The following is a 20,272-nucleotide window of genomic DNA, read 5'->3' on the forward strand; positions in this document are numbered from 1 at the left end:
TTTCGTAACCGCTCAATCTACGAGATAAATTTTTGTGACATATTTTATTATCAAATCTTCTCATATGAACCAAGGGTTATCACAATATGGCACCATTTGTGGCATGACGAGCGCCATTGTCCAGGATTTTGGAAGCAATTTTAGCGGAATCCCTTCTGCAGCTTCGCAAGTTGCAACCGTGTAAGTACCAACACATTTTAGCTCAGCGTTGTGGGCGTACAATATACAATGTGTAAGGTGATCAGACCCATTCTATTATATTGTTGCTATGATACATCTTGCTGCTGTTGGTAAACTCAGTCTGTGAAAACAACATTAAAGCTCAAAGCAGAGCAAGTCAGTATATATGTCGCAAGGCAGCAGAGCTGAGCAGATATACTCTAAAATTATTCCGAAATACAAATACCGCGATGCTTGTATTTTAAGGCCAAAATATAGATACTGATATATATTTACGTTTTATGTAACGGAAAATCCCTAAGATACTTTTTCAAAAACGGCCAAAAATTATCCCGTGAAAGACATACATACAGGTATACTTTATTTTCCACGCACGGCGGTAGATACAGAGAAGGGCAGTATGCGGCGAATGCAAATGGCGGTGCTTACATTTCATTCCCTGTGCCAGCTTATGCCCCTCCCCTTAAATCGAACTCATCATATACTTGATCCTAATATCCCGAATGCGAAGAAAAAAAATAACATTTTGTTAGTGACCCTCGTAGGTACTGGAAACAGGCGGCTGAAATTTGCATGCTTGACCAAAGGAGTCTGCCCCAAACGAACTGTGTTTTGACGGAAGGATGCGTCTCATACTGTCGTCTTAATTCCTTCTGTGTCACCCAGGCTGCGGAGATTGGGTAACAGAGTCCTGCCTGTCTGCACTCAGTGTCACTCATCCTAGTCTGCAGGAAACCTGTTGCAACATAAAAGGAAAAGAAGACCCTCCCACAAGTCCTTTAATGTCAATTACTGGTAGTTTCTTTCTGGCCACTTGCATCATATCCAGGGTTCATTTCACAAAAGTGCAAATAGTAAAGGGTCGTTCGGGAGAAGGTAATCATAATAGCTGGTTTTAAAGCGACGTTTCCCCAACCCACTTGTTTTTTCCTTGTTTTTTGTTTTTACTTTTCTTTCTTTTTTATTTGTCGCTCGTATTTTGCATGTAATTCGTGCCGACGCTTACTGTTTAACAGAGGAAACACTAGAAGGACACTGCTACTGCGAACACCTTAGAGAGCCAAGATTTAAAAGAGGGAGCAACTCAAGTCATGACGAGCGTTTGCAATTTAATGGCGGATGCCTCCTGCGCAGATTGGTCGCAAAAGCGCATGCGTTGCGTTGTTGTGTGCCGATAAAGAAAGCGGGTGGAGAGACAGACGCACTTGCAGGCGATTGCCACTTTCGTCCCGTTCCAGCAGGTGGCACTCCAGACGTAGCTCATAAACCACGTGACCCTATCGAGATGTTAGAAGCCCTCCTAAAGATAGGCACACTAAATGATCTCCATTTATCGTGGCGCCATTCTTTGAGTGGCAGCATCAAGCAGACCGATTTTTGTTCTGTGCGTAGAAATGTGTCTTTTTCTTAAAATGTTTTACCAAAAGCACACATTAACGAATTTTGACTACGATAAATGCTCCACCTAAACACATATCTGTAAACAGCTCGATTGCAATCAATTAATTTAACGATTTATAAGCTTCACTTTACGACAGAAGAGTATTAGGTCTGTATTTTTCAGAAACGCTCTGTATTTTTCAGAAACATCACTCATACTGCTCTTATGCATAAGCCCATCATTTTGCTTTTCTCTGTCTGTGTTCGCTAGAGTTTGTGAAAGTATCTAGCGTGTCGTGCTTGTGCAATGATTTCAGACTTGGAGCAAAATACAAAGGAAATATTTCTAGGCGAGTCTGCCTTGCGTATGAACCCGGCCCCACAAAGTTCGATGATGATGAGTGCTATATAATCTTGAATTACGGTGATCAAGAAGAGTAAGTACTATCGATATAAATAAAATAATAAACGTACTTCAAAACTTTAAAAATAACGTCTATGCTTAATCAATTACAGTACCACATGCGGTCGTTGAAACAAATGATATGAAATAAGAACACCAAACCAAACTTATATTCGCCCGTTCACTAATGTGACCAAAAAGCAAATACCGCAATATATTGTTCGCTCGACTAAAAACTTTTTTTCAGAGTCACCAAAGAGGAGCGTATTGCTCTATATAAAACAAAAGCACCTTCCTATTGCCCCTCCCCACCCCCCCCCCCCCCCCCCCGCCCCCCCCCCCCATCCCCCACCGAAGCTGTTTTTGTTTTATATGAAGAAACACTTTCGGGACCAAACCGTGCTGATTTTCTAAAGTATTAGAGAACTTAGACGCCTTTAAGTATGTGCTTCTTTGATACTATACCAGCAATTTAATAACAAACCTGGAGCACAAACAAACGTGAGCATATGATGGATGCATGTCTGCAACAAGCCCCTTTGTTCCATCGACGGGCAACCCCCAATTATGTATATTGTAGTGGGGTGGATCGCGGATCGAGGCATGTGCTGCTGTGGATCTGTGGTACCAATGTTGAGTTGGTCCAACCAGTGCTTAGCCATCGCTTTACACCAGAAAATGTATGGAACTACATGAACTAACCGAAGAAAACTGTTGTTTTAAACTTTGTTAGATTGTCTGCACCAATGAAACGTCTATAGTATTTATCAAAAGTCTTGCTCTTTCTCTATTTCATACTGCACACACTTGAGTCGTCCCAGCAGGATTTACATATCGTGCTAAAACATTTAAATTGGCAAAAGACCGAACTTAGGCTCTAGTTACATACGTTTGGAAACGACAAGAATGACTAACATAAATATATCCACGTGTTTACTTAAAGGTGTGCGAACACCGTTCGCAGGCCCTACTGCTCAAATATATGTATCTTCACTCCGCCGAGACACAAACCATTTAGCTGTATCATACTCACGCCTCACTGTATGCATTTGACAATCGAGATATTCACTGAGACGAGTTTATGTAATTAGTGCAAATAGATGACATCTATGATAAATGAGGAGTGGTTCACCAACAGTGTGGCCCTTTATAAACTTTTTAGACTGATGCAGGTACCGTCAAGAATCAACTTTGACTTGATTCTGTGCGATAGAAAGTGGTAAATCCTGCAATATCTTCGTTTTGATACCTTCAGCCACCGACTTCTTAAGCAGTTTATTCTGTTCTTTTTTTTAGCTTCTCATCTCTTTAATATATATTTAATACGTTCGGTGCGGGGAGATCATAAAAATACATGTAAAAACCGCAAATATTATTTTGGCTAGCGTGCCCGGTCTGCCGAGGGTCAAATCATGTTTAGAGGCATAAATAGATTACATCCGTTCAGCTCTTTAAAAATACATTTATGTTGCATACCCGATTCTGCTGCCAAAATTACTGTATTAATACTTAAAAAACAAGCGAGCTGGTGATGATTCATGGTAATAATACCCGAGACTCAGGAACAAAGATGGGGACGAACACAACACATTGAGACGTTGTGTTGTGTTCGTCCCCTTCTGTGTTCCTGAGTTCCTGAGTCTCGGGTTTTATTACCATGAAAATTACTGTAGTATCCTAAAATTTTGTAGACGAATAGTCATGTCAACGAAACACAAGCAAATATGTTCACATGCCGGAAATATCATATGCGCATAGAGATTTATCAGGAATATACTCGTGGTTAAAATAATAAAGAAGCGAAGTGTAATTTCGCATTATCCTAACAAAATATCCCTTCATAATTCTCGTGTTTGTTATCGTTGACCAGCCTATTACTTGTGTCATAATATAGCTATGTTCGTGCCTATAATTATGAGTTTGGTGTTCATTCTATCTTAGAAGTATTTGCAAAATATTCGTCGGAATTGCAAGCTCCGGATCTAAATACAAGACACAGTAAAAAGTCTTTGCAATTTAGTTAAAAAAATAAATCCCACGATAGGCTGTTGTGCTTCAAATATCGTTTAGCCCTCCACCTAAGTAAGCTGTTCACGCTGGCCCAGGGTCCTGTTGAGAAATAACACGTGGCCTCAGCACCTTTAAGGGGCCATGAAATAACCTTCTTACTTTTACCAGATAACTTTTACAGTAAACCTTCAACGTTCACTGAATGCCGAACAGGCATCTGTTTTCGTCTCGGTTCATTAACTTGTACACAAAAAATTATTGAACTATCGACTATTTCTTTCTTTTCAACTGACCGCAAAACAAGTTGCGGCGTAATTTTGAAGGTCGTGACGTACCCTGGCACAGGAACTGGAAGTTCTCTCGGCAGTAGAAGGATGGGAGCGTTAGCGGCGGCGAGTTGGGGGTCATATTGAATGGGTTAAAACAGCGCAGGAAGACGAAGGACCAGTGCAGCAGTAAATATTTCAGTTGTAAGTCAGCGCTGTGTCTGTGTGTTTTCTTTTACTGGTCCTTCGTCTTTCTGCGCTGTTTTAACCCATTCAATATGACCATCAACCAACTCGCCCAACTCTCCACCTTGTTGGAGTTGGGGGTGCGCCGTATATAGGTTTTACTGCGCTGATGTCACCGACGAATTTTCTGAACCGGCGCCTCTCATCGCCACGATAGCCATGGACGCATCTCAGCTGAGCCAAATTCAATGAGATATGTTGCGCTACAGCGACAGCATGGGACTAGTCCCATACGCCGGTATGCCTGTTGGGAAGTGCGGCGAGTGTTCCGGTGAAGACTCCAGAAGTCAACCCAACTGTTATTGTCGGTAAAAGGCGGCCCGTTTCAGTCGTTTGCAAAGCGACGTAGATGGAAACGAATTGCCGCGGCATTTTCCGCGGCCTCGGAGATGCAGGAGCGAGCCGACGTTAAAAAAGATACGTTTGAACTACGACAGTTTCAGCAAGAGCCACGTAAATACCTGTTCGCACTCGGAGCGGACGCGCGCGTTTGATGAAAGTGCTGTATTCGCGCTGTTGGTAACCGCTTCGGGACCGATCTTTTACGATTGCAACTCGATATTGACGTGACACTCGGCAAAGGAAGGTTGGACCGGCATCGCACGTAGCTCCCACGAACTGTTATAGCTCGACAGTGACGTGCAGTCCTGTCAGAATAAGAATGGCATACTAATAACAAAGTGTGCGTACCGTGTTACGAAGGTAATCCATACTGCGTTTATTCGAGCTCTATATCACACAAAACAAGGAGATAGAATCGACGAGAGTCCCTTTTCGACGACAGTGTTCGTCAACACTGCCTCCTAAAACAAGGAGATAACAAGGGGAAGAGATTGACCTCACCTCTTAATGTAAAATTGAGGTCAGCGATCAAACTATAACACGGGAAGGGTCCACAAGGGTCGCATGGGCATATTTCATTCAGCACGCCAGCCGGTCGTGGGCAGACGGTCTTGGCCAAGTACCGTCGATGCAACGCTCTGCCGAGTCGGAGTGCCTGCTAGGCCTATATTCTGCCCAGCTCGCTTGGTCGTGGTCGGTGAATTCGTGGTCTCTGTAGCTTTTCTCGGGTGTTTGTGGATCCACCGTTCTTGTTCGTCGTGGTCTGTTTCAAGTACTTTTTCCTTGCTGCTTGAAGTCGGGACACGCGAGAAAAACACGTAAAAAACAAACGTTCGTTGGTCGTCCCGACCAAGTAACTGACCTCACTGAGCGACGCTGTCGGCCCTACTGCGCAAGCGCAGTAGTTGCTTCGTTTACCACACGATAGATGGCGCTTGGCTCTCAGCATTATGAAATTTGGCCATTTTCGTCACATCTCGAATTATGCTACAAAATGTGGATCTGAATATTATTTAACAAAACATTTAGGAAATATTCGCCGGATATTTATTGTTTATGATCGCGGTGTTGGTGAGGTAGGCTCTTACCCAATAGGCGACCTGGATTCGGTTGACGTGCTGCAACTCCGCGGATGCATCGCAGTGAAAAGGAAGAGAACTTTCGAAGGAAAGAAGGCGCAAACAGTCCAGTTTTTTTTAAAGTTCTATAGCAAAGAATTTTTTTTGGCTCCCTATTTCTGCGTTTTTGTGTTTCTTTTCACACCTTTTGCGACAATCGGTAGATGAAATTTGATTTCAGAATCGTTTCATGATCCCTTTAAAATGGCACCTCCCTTGAAAGCTCGCACCAGGGAGGAAAAAAATGGCTCAGTAATCCAGTTTTTGGCACAGAAGCTGAAAACCCCGCGGATATCCATTGCAGGATGTTGGAGCAGTGCGGAGGCGCCCGTATATAGCTTCGACAGGTGTATGAAAAGTTCAAACATTGTGAAAGCGTAAAGCCTGACTGGCACACATCACTCCGGCCGGGCGCACACTTCGACAACTCCTCACTCAATATCAGAAGTTGAACGGCTTGTACACTAAAAACAGCCATGTCCCTATCAATGAAATGTCTAAAGGATTGAACTCGGTGCACCCCCGGATTCGTAATATTCTGCAGTACGATAAAGTGTGCGTCAGGAGGGTAGCAAAGCCACTTACGTCAAACATTAAGGAGGACCCCGTGGATATGTGCAAAAGGTTGCTTCGATACAATGTAGCAGAGAAATATGATTTTCTTCGACAACGCAGTTTCATTAGGGACAAATAAAGAATCCAATTAGCCTAGCCAGAGACCAAGCGGGCAAGCCGGAAGCGGGGGCACACTTCGTCACACAGACCAAAGAAGCTTCGGGCGTTTCCGACGCAAACCAATGTAAAGGCCAGCTCACATACATGGGACCCCTTAGAACCGACCGCCTTAAAACCTCTTAATATCTCTTACGACAGGAGAGCACACTAGCACGCTGGCTCCATGTATGCGTTGACCCTGGAACTGCTTTTCACTAGCGGGAAGGTATGGCGGTATATGAGAGGTCAGATGTACTATCGTGGACACTATTAGCTATAACACGGCAGCGGCGGCCGTCCCGTACCCCCAGCGCCCCATAGCAGGCGTCGTCCGAAACACTGAGCACGCGCCGTGTGGCGGACTCGCTCTTCCTGCCTCCGAGCACACCCTCGCTTTGTTGTCTGCTAGGCAGAGAGCAGATGACGCCACAGCGCTCGCCAATTTTCGCTGAACACGGTTCAGCGAACCACTGCGTAAGAGGTGCAAACGGTTGATTCCCTGACTTCGCTGGCTAAGGATAATCATCGCCACTAAATGTAATATCACGGTATATTAAAAATTTTTATGGGACAAACTTGCAGTTATACTCCGTTTCACTTTAGGTCTAAGCGCAGCGGACGCTACGAGACGGTAGGACCAACCAAGCAGCGACAAAAGCACACTTTTTGCACCTTATTGGGTCCCCCGATGATGTACTCAGTGGCGTTGCACCTTTGCCGCTATTTGATTGGCTCTGTCGTTTTGTAGCGTACGCTGCGGTCGGACTCAAGGTGAAACGGAGTATAACAGTCTATTTCTGTATCACACCTGCTGCGCTCTTACTGTTTTGCGAAAGCATGTTGTTAAAAATGCATTGCGGACGCCTGTTTCTAAAAAAGAAAAAGCTTATACTGGGGTAGTGCCCTAATGACTGTGCAATCTGCCCCAATAAAAATCTCCGGTTGAAAATGAGTTTGAGACCAGTTCGCTATGGCGAGGGTACCAGACGAGCAGCACTGTGGCATCGCCTGCTTTGCGCCTAGCAGACGACAGAGCGAGGGTGTGCTCGCGAACGGGAAGAGCGAGTCCGCCACACGGCCTATGCTCGAGTTTCAAACGGCACACGTGCTATGGGACGCTGGGGGTACGGGACGGCCGCCGCTGCCGTGTACCACGCGAGGTGTCCCGTGGCGAGGTGTCCCGCCACGGGACACCTCGCCAGTGAGTCCTTTGACTTCCCTCCTTGATGCGCATCTGCTAGTTGTTAGACAAAAACAGCGTACCGCTCGAGTTATTTCGTCTGCCCTCTCTGAAAGGCGAAGTCGAGCTCGCTCGCAAAAAGACATGCACTTCCGAAAGTCGCAGGAAAGGTAAGACAGACGCAGACGACGTTGCGAGCAGACGACGTTGCAAAGGAGCAGACGACGCCCAGATAGGGGGTCGCGATCAGCCAATCAGGGCTCAGCGTTCTGACGTCACCGCTACCCCCTGCTCAAGAAGCAGACGAACTTGCCCTCCGCATAGCTAACGGTGTCCACAATAGTACGTACTACTTGTTCGTTTGTAACACTGAAAAAAGTTTTTCAAGCGAAGTACAAAAGAACGATGCGCCAAAGAAATTGAAAATATACGAGACCGCCCAGTGTTCCATTGCTAGCCGATAGGTGGTGCTAGCGTGTCCTCTCGTCGTTAGAGATTTTAAGAGGTGTCAAGTGACTCGGCTTTAGGAAGTCGCAAGTCCGTGAATGGGCTTTTATTGTCACGGTGTTCTGGGAACTTGAAGGACAGGTAGTCGAACATTATATCCCCAGAAGATTGTGTCGAGAACTTGTCGTATCGGGATCTGCTCGAGAACACCTGGAAGTCTGCGATCAGCTCAAAGCGCAGTGGTTTGCTGACCTTTAGTGCGTGGCTGCCGAATAGCAATGCGAACCCCAAATGGCACGTGCAACAGCAGAAAAGAAATCAAGGAGTCGAGGTTTTCAGTGCCTTTTGCAGGCGCATGCATACTCAAAGGATCTGGCACCGAGCAATTTTATTCTTTTGTGACAACTAAATGCAATTATTAGCGGAATAAAGTTCAATACAGATGATGAGCTAAAAGCGGCAGTGAATCCCTGGCTTTGTACTTATCACCAAGATGTTTTCTTCTGCGACCTCCACGTGTTGGTGAAGTGTTGACGCAGATGTGTTGAGCGCGCAAAGGCCGGGGGGGGGAAGGGGGCACTATGCTCGGAAGCGGCAAATCACTTTTAATTATGTATTTATTATTATGCAGATAAAAATATATTGCGGCTGCTTTTTTTACTCTGCCTCGTAACAGTGTCTTTCGTTGTAATAATCACAACTGTAGCAAGATAATTGTCATGTTCTTTATAAGTGTATTGTCCTAGTCAGATATCATTTGTTCACACTTACGCATGATTGAATGGCAATTTGGAATGATTTAGACTTTATAATATGTTATATTAATTTTAATATAATATCATGTGTTACGTTTCTTAATTTCATGTCTTTTTCATGTTAAACCTATATATATTGGTAGATTTGTGCGATCGTCTGCAGAGAAGACAGGACATGATGACAGACTACAGTATTATTTATTAAAAGTCAGTCCCGCCGAAAAGGAGTCGCGCGGCGTCATTCTCGTCATCTTTACCATCTTCCTGATATAATGAACCCTAAAATTGTAAAGACTAGAGCATGCAGATTTCTTCTTTTTTTTCCATGTCAGAATAGAAGTTATGTGCTCTTATGGAGTTCAACATTGGTATCGCTCTTTAGGAGTATGGCCTTACTAATATTCAAAGTATCTGTCAAGGTAATCATACTTTTCTGCAGGGGTTTTGAGTGCCTGGAGGAGCCCATTAAGGATGCTGAGACCGAGTTGATGACACCTAATCAATTTTATGCAAAGTACTCCAGCTGGTCTCCGTGCAGAGCTTCCTACCTTGGTTCTCAAGAGTGTCAGGTGTGTTACTCATTACAGAAACCAAGAAAAAAAATCAATGAGTTTTGTTTTATGGTTTTATTTTTTCATAGGAAAGTAGAGTTCGATTCATCCACGTAAACTTTCTTAAAAGTAGTTGGAGTGCACTTGATGTGGTTCTTCGAACTGGCGCTTTATTATGGGATTGCGCCGACGCGACAGGGCAAAACGAAGGAAACTTTCTTTCTTGTCCATTTTGAGCATCCATTTTCACTTCGTCTGCATCTGCTGCCCGGCGGCGTAAACTTTCGTAGGCAAAATCGGTGTTTCTCTTATAACTTTTTTCTCTTAGACACCAAGTTTTGAAAACGGTAGCTTTTTGAAGTGGAGTAGGTACTTACAGAGGCGTAGACTAAAGGGGGCATCGGGGCTCGTGCCCCCCTGGCGAGATCCAAGGGGGGCGGAGCACCCCCCCCCCCCCCCCCCCCCCCCCGGGTTCGGGCCATGATCCTTACCTAGACGCTGTTTACGTGCCATGTAAGGAGTATTTAGTAGTAGCATGTAAACAAAATACTGCCCACGTTGCCTTTATTGAGAAAATTCATGAAAAATGGAATCCTTTTCTCCTTCTTAATTTATTTAATGAAAAAGTGTTGCACCTAGTCAGACATCTAACTTTCTTTTCTAAAATTTTATCTTACAGAATTCCAGCGAGTCGTCATCCGAAAATAGCAAATGCACTATATCGTGCTGCGCTGAGTATAGTTGTTTTCAATTAAACGTGAAGTTAGGTGACATTGCTGCTCCGGACGGTGAGAACTGTGACGCTGACAAGGTACGAAGAAGTAAATGACGCACTATTAGAATTAAAAAGTATTACAATTAGGCATTGTAGAAGAAAACATGAATAATCCTCACTGTGTAAAGAAAATATAGTAAGGGTGCAGGTGAGCTGGTAAATATTAACCACGTCGAAATAACCTGAGACTGGGGTAGAACGTAAACGTCAACATCCATTAACGGCACGTGACTTCAAAATTAATTCAATTCCTCGCTAAATTGGCAAAATTAAAAATTGACGTCACGTGACCGTTGGGGTCACTTGACGTCCATTTTTCCGCCAAATCTAGAGGAGAAACTGAATTTGTTCACAGGTGCATGACTAGACACCAAGTCATGTGACACCACTGATTCCCACTACATTTAGCGGGGAAACTGAAATGGAGGAGGTGGGCAGAGGACTGGATCGAGAAGAAAAAGGAGGGGCATACCGTCCCTTTCGTACAGTCCCCTTCTCCTCCTCAAGAGCTGCGCTCTAATTCCGCGTTACAAGGATTTGCAAACGTTATTCACTTTTTTCTTCTTCCTTTTTGGTGTTTCTCTTCTACCCCATCCTCAGGTTAATTCGACACGGTTAATCCTCATTCTGGGTATTTTTTTTTTCAATAATTTTCACGTCAAAGTAAAAGGTGAGTAGAGATGCCACGGTGTTTGAGACGTACGTGAAATAAAACCGTGCAAAAGAGGAACCGAAATAGCCGGGAAAAGACAGATGTACAGACGAAATGGCAACATTTAACAAGACGCAATAAGCGATGAGAAGAAACTTTGTGTGAGCTATAGATTGTTTTTTTCTTTTACTCGGTATTGGGCTTTCTCTCCGTAAGGTAACAATGATAAAAAAGAAAAAAAAAACACGAATGAATCATTTTGTGCCTTTTAGAATATCCGGGCCTTAGGTACATGTCTATAGAAGGTGTTTCACCACTGTGTTTATCTTACTTCTGGGTGCGGTAATTTTCTTCACCGTTGATATTAAATTGAATATATTATTTGCTTCTCAATCTTTCAGATTTGCGTGGGAGGCAAATGCATCGTGAACACGACATCTGTTGGAGGAAAGTAATTGCTCAATTTTAAGATGAGCATTGTCGTCGCGATAATAAAGATAACATTAGTGTCTGTATCTCAGCTTCTTATGGGTTGTTATTTGTAAGGGCTAAGTAATCCAAGGACGATGAACAATTTTAATAATCCAGGTAAATATATATATATATATATATATATATATAGATATAGATATATATATATTGTGGCAATAGCGATAAGCCGTGAAACTTTTACGAAAAGGCAGTTGGAGGTCTGGGATATCCAATGCCTGTCAAATTACCGAATGTCTATACCGGCCACCAAAAGTATTTTCGGCACTTGTACACTTCTAGCCAAAAGCGCCGGCCTATGCAGAAACATGTAAGCAAAAAAACACGACTCTACAAAATTGACGTTGGGTTCATTTTTAGAACTGCGCTTGAATACCGCGAATCCGCTAACACAAGCACCATTAAAAACACAGTAAATTATCTTGTCACATACACTTTTAAATCTTTGCAAGAAATTTAAAAATTTTTAAAATCGCCGGTCCAGGAGGCTCTTGTATGAAAATATATAAAGACGTGCTAAAGCGAGCGCAGGAAGTCTCCCAACCAAAAAGGCAAGATCCGGCTTTCTCTGTTGAAGTGCTGTGGCCTGCATTGGGCTCTCCCATAGTCTCTTTTTATCCCCCATCGTGGCTTATATTTTAACCCCAAGATTGCTTTTTGATGCGTCTTCCCTCTCCTGTCTAATCCTCGCAATGTTTCATTTTCAAAATCCTCAAACCTGGTTTATACCAGGGGGCGCCAATTATTTCCATAATGATGGATTATCGCTGGAATATTTAACGTGAATAGTAATTTGCACAGCCGAGCACAAAGTTGAACCGATCGCAAATTTGACGGGTAAATAACTGAATGATGAACAGGAAACAAGCCAGTACCAAAGACTCGAAATGCTAACAAAGAAACCCACAAAAGAAATTAAGTGAAAAACACAAAAAAACGCGAAGAGCTTTTTTGTGTGTGTGTGTGTTTAACTTTGCTAGGACAAGAACAGCGATAGCCCGACAGCTTCATAAGCATAGCGATTTCAACAAGACTAGCCACAAGCTACACGCAGGATGAGCTCTAAAAAGCTGTATACGCCTTCTTAAAGGGGTTTCTAGAGCTTAATACGAAGAAATCATTAAGAAAAAACAAAAAAAAACAGACAAACGCGAGGATGACAGTAGCGCTTTTTTGTGTCCATCTGTGCCTTTCTTTTTGAAGTTTATCCATCTTTGAATGCAGCGTTTGGGGTACCCTACTTTAAAAATGCGCGGCAAGGATTATTCCTAGTAAACGTCAGTTCTCCTTGTTATTCACTCATTCTTTCGCGTATAATACAAAATCTGTTTCAAGTGATCTACGGATATAGTGACTCCCGGCGCTTTCCTGACAAGAAGTAAAAACAGGATTGTATTGTAAACCAAGTCAGATTGGTGGAATGACATTGGGAGCTCAAATGACAAAGCGAAAGCTGGGTTTTGAAGAGCCCCGAGATGGAATCGTTATCAAGGGAGAAAAGAAAGGTTGTTGCGGTAATGGAGATAGAGATGCTCCCGTGATCCATAGAGGAAGACCATAGCGATCTAACCATTCACTCCTACACTTTAGTCGACGACCGAGAGAGAACGGCAGGCAAACCTTTCAGTTGTCCCGCCCCCAGCGCAAGCCTCTTAACTTTGATGACGCTGCAGCATCTCGTGACCCTCGTGGGTGGACGCTCAGCCAGAAAACGGAGGAAGGCAAGGAGCGCTGGCGGAGGCCGCCAGCGCTCCTTGCGTCCATGCATCCATGCACGACCGATTTGCGTATTAAAAAGTTGATCAAAGATCTCGACACCTATCTGTGGCGCAGAACGACAGATGGCGCTACCGAACTTTCCTGAAAATGGCCAAATGACGCTTGACGCTTGTCAGCGACTCGTCAACGATGAGTCTGCTAAAATATTTTAATTTTGATAAGTCAATAAAATGTCTTGAGCAAGGCAGTACCGAATTCGACATTTCAAGTGTACGAAATAGAACATAAACAAAACTGTGCACATTTCTTTATAAAACCCTGTTGGACACGTAATCAGAATACGTAGCCAGATTAAGCTGCCTACAGACCTCCAATTTAAACCAATACGACATTTGGCGAGCGTGCTGCGAATTCAGCTTGAAATTCAATACTCTGCGTAAAAAATTCCACCCCACGTAAAAGGGCCTTCCCAACAGACATCCTCAGTAGTAGGTTAGTAATAACGTTAAACAAGCCTAAAATGCCTCCCTCAATCCTCGGTGATCCGGTATCAAATTAAACCACCTCTTATGTTGAATTTCCAAAACGTGCAATAAATATTCTAAATATTAGCGGAAAGTGCCGTTTTGGAGGTGTCACAGGTAGTCCAAGTTGGGCATGCCCACACCTTCCCACTTTGAAGCTCACACCGTAGCTAACTTGACCACCACGGAGCAGAGGCGAAACCGTGGAATGCGGGTTTTGCACGTGGGTTTTGCATGGGCAGCCCGATCTGGGCATGCCCACGCTTTGCCGCTGTAAAGGCCACACCGTTGCTAACTTGACCACCACGGAGACGAGGTGAGACCCAGGGGCGTTTAACACGGGCAGCCCATGTCGGGCATGCCCACGCTTTTCCTCCATGAACCCTATACATCAACTCGTGTTTACAAACAAGCCGGAGCGCTTCTGGGCCCTAGTACACGCCACGGGTGCCGCGCATGCGCGACGGGGGTGTAAGCAAGAAGCTCGCCGTCGCCCAAAAACACACCATTGAAATGCAATGTTGTCGGTGCCAGTGTGAGTCCCCCTGCCCATTTTCGCGTTCGAATTATTGATGCTACGTCTTCCTGGCGATGTCTGACTACTTGAGTGGCGCCAGCGAAATTACCGAGGGTCGCTACACCGCAAAACTTCGCCTGAATAGTGTGACATGTGGCGATTCATTCCGCGTGGACGCCGCAGTATGCACGCTAAAGCCTGATTCGCATGATGAGATTTTGCTCGCAATTTTTACTCGCGACGCCGCTCCGGCTGCAAAAGCGTGAACCGTAGCTGAGATGGTTGACGTGGATATTGAAAATCGCAAGCAAAATCGGACCAAGTGAATTACGCATAACAAGTCGGTGATGCTCACTGGTAACAATGATCAACATCTCCTTGTATCTACTGTTTCATCGAGCCTGCTTAGCAACCTTCAAACTTTAGTCTTTTGAGGCCTGCACTTACTTCTTATCGCAAGTACCGGGCCCACATTTGGTCTACGGGCCGGCGTCGTCTAAGAGAGCAGACGACAAGCAGAAACGTTTGAAAGAGCAGACGACAGTTCGAACGATCATGCGGCCATTTGAACGTGAAGACGCGCTGAACGTAGTCCGCAGGTGGTCCGCACAACTTGATGGTTTTCTGGCGTTCATGGTGGAATAAAACAAATAAATCTGATGACCACAAGTATCCGTCAATTCAACCCAAAGTGCCTCGCGCCCAAGATATCGCTGTCCGACGGCGTCTGCTTTTCCCTTTCCATCGCACATATCCAGATTCTCGGACGAACCGAGCACGTGAAAACTGACCTTCCAACCTTTCTCGACTCTTTTGGTACGGCCCCAGGCGCGGCGTTTTGACAAGGCAGGTTTTAGATGCGGAGCATCTCTTGCTCGGGCTATGTCCCGCGGCGTCGTAGTCCGCACTCACACTACGCATGCGCAACTCTCCTCGCTGCGCGTGCGTTCTCTCTCTCTCCAACAGCTGCGCGAAGTGCACGCAGCTACCAGCTGCGTCCCTCTCTCCAACAGCTGCGCGTGCGTTCTCTCTCTCTCCAACAGCTGCGCGAAGTGCACGCAGCTACCAGCTGCGTACACTTCGCGTGCGTTCGCTTCTACTCACACCACGCGCGCAGGCGCAACTCTCCTTCTCTATACTCCGCGACAACTTTTCTTGGCAATGCAGTGGAAGGTACAGGCCCGCGTCCCCTCTCCCATTTTGAGTGTACGCAGGCTCTCCTCCTCCCCCATTTACGGGGAGAGGAGGAGAGCCCGCGCACACTCAAATTGGGAGAGGGGACGCGGGCCTGTACCTTCCACTGCATTGCCAAGAAAAGTTGTCGCGGAGTATAGTTTCTTCTCCTTCAAGTTTGAATATAAGCAGCGGTAGCGCGCTGCGCGCGTTCAAGGGGAGGAAGTGGCCGAGTGGGCTAAAGCGTCTCAGCTCGGAGTGTGGAGCGAAAGCTTGCGCTGGGAACTTCCTGGGTTCGAGTCCCCGCCACCCCCGCCCGTTTCGATCTGGATGAGTTTCGTACCGGCACGCGTTCGTGTGATGACTACTGCGTGATGCACGTTAAGAACCCCAGGTTAGCGGTTGTACTGCACTGGCTAAATTTCTCATCTACAGCTAAGAGACCTATTACCCGTTGAGGCGCATCTCCATCAAGGCTGTATAAACATAAAGAGCAAACCAATTTCTGCACGCGTTCAGTTCACCGCTGTTGACTCCACTTCATTCTTCGGATGAAGTGTGATGGAACGATGCTCCGCATCACCCCATGGTTCCCCTCGGGAAGATGGTGTAATTTTTTTGTCTGGTTCCTTTCAAAACAACGCAGGAATACACGTCTGGCATGGGGACTTCTCCCCACAGCCCCAGACCAGAAGTGCGCCCGACGCGCTACCACCGCACCGTGACGTCACAGAGTTGAGTTCGTGTATACAGCAGGGGGGGAGGACCAACGGAGATTTTGCGTAACAAAGGACAAAGAATGGGTTGTTGAAAATACAAGAATCAAAGAGAAAGTAAAATCAAAGAAAGAATAGAATCAAAGAAAGAACTGTGCAGTCTGTCCGTGTCCGTATGTGTTTTTATTACTTCTTTGGTTGTTGGGTTTTACGTGGGGTGCCCAAGTTCAGCATACACACGCTTTGCCGCCATGGAGCCCCCCCCCCCCCCATCTTCGTATCTAGGCCGCCGCAGAACCGAGGTGGGACCCACGGGGGTTTTATATGGGTAGCCAAACTCAAACACGCCCGCAGTAAGCCGCTCTGGAGCCCACATCCTTGCCTTTGGCCCTCGAAGAGCCGAGGTGGGTCCCACGGGGGGCTTTACATGGGCAGCCCAACACGGACATGCCCACGCTTTGCCGGTATCTTCTTTACCTCTGCCCCCGCATTGCCAAATTGGAACCCAAGGAGGTATTGCATGGGCAGGCCAAGTTGGGCATGCGCATACTTTTCCCCCCTGAAGCCCACATCTGCGCCGTCTCTGTCCCCGAATAGCCATACTGGGACCCAAGTCTTTATCGCATGGGCAGCCCAAACTGTGCATGCCCTCGCGTAGCCGAGGTGGTGCCCACGGGGGTACTGTATGGGCAGCCCAAGTTGCGCATGCCAACGCTGTGCTCAAATTCGCCCTCACATATTCGGGGTGGGACCTGCTGCGGCACTGCGTAGGCAGTTTCAGTAGGGACTTCCCGAGCCCCCGTTGCCGACGTGGGGCCTCACCTTCTGTGCTACTTGGGATGCGGTGCCGGTGCTTGGAGGCACTGAAAAATAATGTTCCTGTTTTGAAATACGCAATAAGAAGAATGTAATTGTTAGAGATGCGTGGAGGTGGGCATAATTTACAAGTTGACCGCATACACAATGACAAGGGCGCTTATATTGGCGATGAACGCTTTCAGTACGATGACGCTCCATGGTGATCTTGGTGCGACTGGATTAGAACGACCCTCTCAAAGTTTGAAGATTACCAGGGACCAAAATGGCGATTTTCACATCAACGGAGACCGATTAGCCACTCGCATTGTGAGGTTTTGGTCGTCTGTATGGTAGTATTTGTTTGATTTCAGCAGCAGGCAGGGAAGGCAATGGTTCTGCTTTCCCAAGATCCAGTGACTTTAGTGTGAGCTAGCCTTTCGACTGTTAGGATGACTACGTTGTTTTCAGAACTTAACATCTACCGAAGATCGCGAAGTACTTCAAGGATCTGAATATATATATTTTAAAAAATCTAGTTTTCCAAATTACGTGAATAAATGTATCGGTTAATTTCAGCATATTATATGCAAATGTGTTGTTCTAAAAGCGTATTGCTGTTTCTTTACTTAGAACATTAACCTAAACCACGTATATTTAAGATATTTACTGCTCGATATTCGCAAAGTTCTGTTTTTAATAGAGGGAACTAAAGCAGGTTTTAGTAATTATTAAACGTTTGGCTGATATTCAAATTTAAAAGTTCTTATGTGAAATTCACATTCATCATATACGGGGCGCATGCCATTGGTTGACACTCATAATAGCTTTTTAGATACCGGCCACTTTGAGGTCGGTAGTTTGTTCACCTTGTGGACATACTCCTTTTGGAGATAAAAGCACTTGCGCGATAATTGTAGCAGTCTTTTAATGCCCCGCTGGAACCACATTTTGGAAACGCGTCGTACTTACCCTTGGATAGCTTCTTCCAGCTCATCGGCGATTGTGGATAGGCATCCTCGCAGGGCTCTTTTAATGGTGGCTTCGAAAAGGTTATAATCACTCGGGGGTAAATTAGGAGTGTAGACACTCACGGGTAAGCGCCCGAATTGACCAGCGCCTGGACAGGGTCAGACATTTGTTTGGGCATGTATATGGTCCTATCTGACCCCCAGTGATTATGTGCTGTTGAAATCCCCCAAAAAAGGTATATTTCAGTATTCTAGCTTTTTGTTGTTGTTTTTTTTTTGAGCCTATGACAATATATTAAGGTTTGCCTAAAAACTTTCTAAATACACAAGCAGACATCGCTGAGATATAGTAACCCAAATATTTTGTAAAAATTACCTATTTTATCGAAGGTATTGAATTTACAATTTTGGTCCTCACCCCGATTCTCAAAGTAAAGTCTCTGCTGACAACAATGAAATAGTGACGTCAGCGGAAGAGAGAAAAAAACTATTTGGACTGTAAAATTTGTTCCCAACTGATTACAAGCAGTTTCATGATGTCAAATAATTGCCTTGGAAGCTCGCTCCAGCACCGCGCACCAGCAGGAGAAAGCAACAATGCTCCGCATAGTCCATTTTCAGGCTGCTTGCTCAACATGCAAGCCTGCCTTCCCCTGCCGTCACAGTACTGAAATGCGCGGGAATATTTGAATGTTGGTTTTGGCATCATGTTCACTTGCCGATTTCAGAATAACTATTCTGAATTTTGTGATACTAAATAGCATACCTGGAATGTTAAGGGCCAGTGACTCTAAAAATCGCCGTGGTACCCCTTTACCGACCGACAAGCAGAGCGGATGAAGCTTACTGTCCACTCTCCTCGATTTTCTTCTCGCCGTTTTTCCTGCACGATGAAAGACAGAAAGAACTCATCCTTCTAAGCTCGCCGTTTAGGATTAAAAAAAAATTAAAGAGGAAAATTTTTTTGCCAGGAACAATTTATTTTGGCACGTCGGGTTTTAACTCTGCTTCTGCGCAGCATTCTTCTTGGCTTGTATATCTTACGTTGAATAAAATTGACTTTTGCTCTCGCCTTTCAGTGTTTGGTTTCTTGTGTATGTAGCAGTTTCGTGAATATGTTCTTTTTTTTTTTCATTTTTTGCTAAACGTGCCCCTCTTGCTTAGGACAAGAATATTGGGTGAGGGTCATTTAAAAGAGAAAAAAACTAAAGGCCCCGAGGTAAAGAATGTGTTTCTTGCTGTAAATGCTGTAAACAACAGTTGTAGTAGTTTTTCTAAGCATCTCTAGGTCGTCGGCGAAAAACAGGGGGCTGTTTCTGCACGGTGCTTTGCTCCAGAGCACCGAGACTTCTAATATCGCATTTAACAGCGAATGCGGGTAAAGTTGCTGAATACCAAGTTCGGCGGTCCACCATTGTGGACACGCGGCGCCATCTCGTTTACGATAAACGGAGCTGTAGGACTGGTGGCAGTTTTGAATACCTTTTTCGTGAATTTATAAAATTATTATTTTTTCTCCTCATTTTTCTGAAAATGAAGAGGTGATGTTTAGATCATGAGACGCAACATGGAGTTCTAGATTACTAACAGAGAACTTAAACGCCTGAGAATTTGAGTTGAAGATGGCAATCTCTAGTTAAGCGGAAAGTTGAGGTAGTCGTTAAGGTGACGTCATTATAATACTTCTGCGCGGTTTTTATTATGAAGATGATAATGTGGGTCACATGTCTAGTTAGAGAAATATTATTAAAAACAAAATGGAAGCAACGCTCAAAAACAACGTGCGCGGGACATCAACTGAGATAATGAAGGTAAAGTTCAGGATACGAAAATAAAATATCACTTTCGAGTTTTCCTGAGCTTGGAACGGTAGAATCACGTTCATGAACAGGTGGTGCCTCATATACAATGTATCGTTTTAATTCGAACAAAATTATTTAAAAGAAAACGTGAAAGCTGCACTAAATCGGTTTATGGAGGAGCTGCATGACCAAGAGGGCGTAATATAGGGCCTAATCGTGACGATAAGCCGAATAACTAACATTTTTCAATTAACTTTTTAATTAGTGAAAAGAAACGAATGGTTTTAATCAGAAACTTCCGCAGAGTCATCGAATATCACTAATTTCGAACATTTTAGCAGGTCTTCACAGAGTCGAGAAGCCCGGGGCTGCGCTAGTTACCGCTCGCACACAGGATAAAGGCTGGCGATGCGTAAACGTGTTTTCGAACCGCTAGCCTTGCGCCTGCTGCGCAAGTGGTAACTTTAGCGCACCCGCTTGCTTCCCACTTGCTTCAAGTCCTTCTAAAATTGAGTGGTTCAGTGGTCTTAAATAATGCTCAGTAAGT

At 44.9% G+C, this 20,272-nt stretch overlaps 1 protein-coding gene across 1 annotated transcript in view; it reads left to right on the top strand.

Annotated features, from left to right (window-relative positions):
* LOC115320668 overlaps positions 1-11,474 on the top strand; it is a 29,004-nt gene extending 17,530 nt beyond the window's left edge. The window contains exons 6-10 of the mRNA XM_029980815.2: positions 75-180; positions 1,878-1,997; positions 9,481-9,610; positions 10,272-10,403; positions 11,421-11,474. Of these exons, the coding sequence (XP_029836675.2) occupies positions 75-180; positions 1,878-1,997; positions 9,481-9,610; positions 10,272-10,403; positions 11,421-11,474 (542 nt within the window). The remainder of the gene's footprint in view (positions 1-74; positions 181-1,877; positions 1,998-9,480; positions 9,611-10,271; positions 10,404-11,420) is intronic.
* The last annotated feature ends 8,798 nt before the right edge of the window (positions 11,475-20,272 follow it).

This window comes from Ixodes scapularis, unplaced genomic scaffold, assembly GCF_016920785.2.
Source record: "Ixodes scapularis isolate PalLabHiFi unplaced genomic scaffold, ASM1692078v2 PGA_scaffold4__175_contigs__length_147842914, whole genome shotgun sequence".
Classification (NCBI taxonomy): Eukaryota; Metazoa; Arthropoda; class Arachnida; order Ixodida; family Ixodidae; genus Ixodes; species Ixodes scapularis.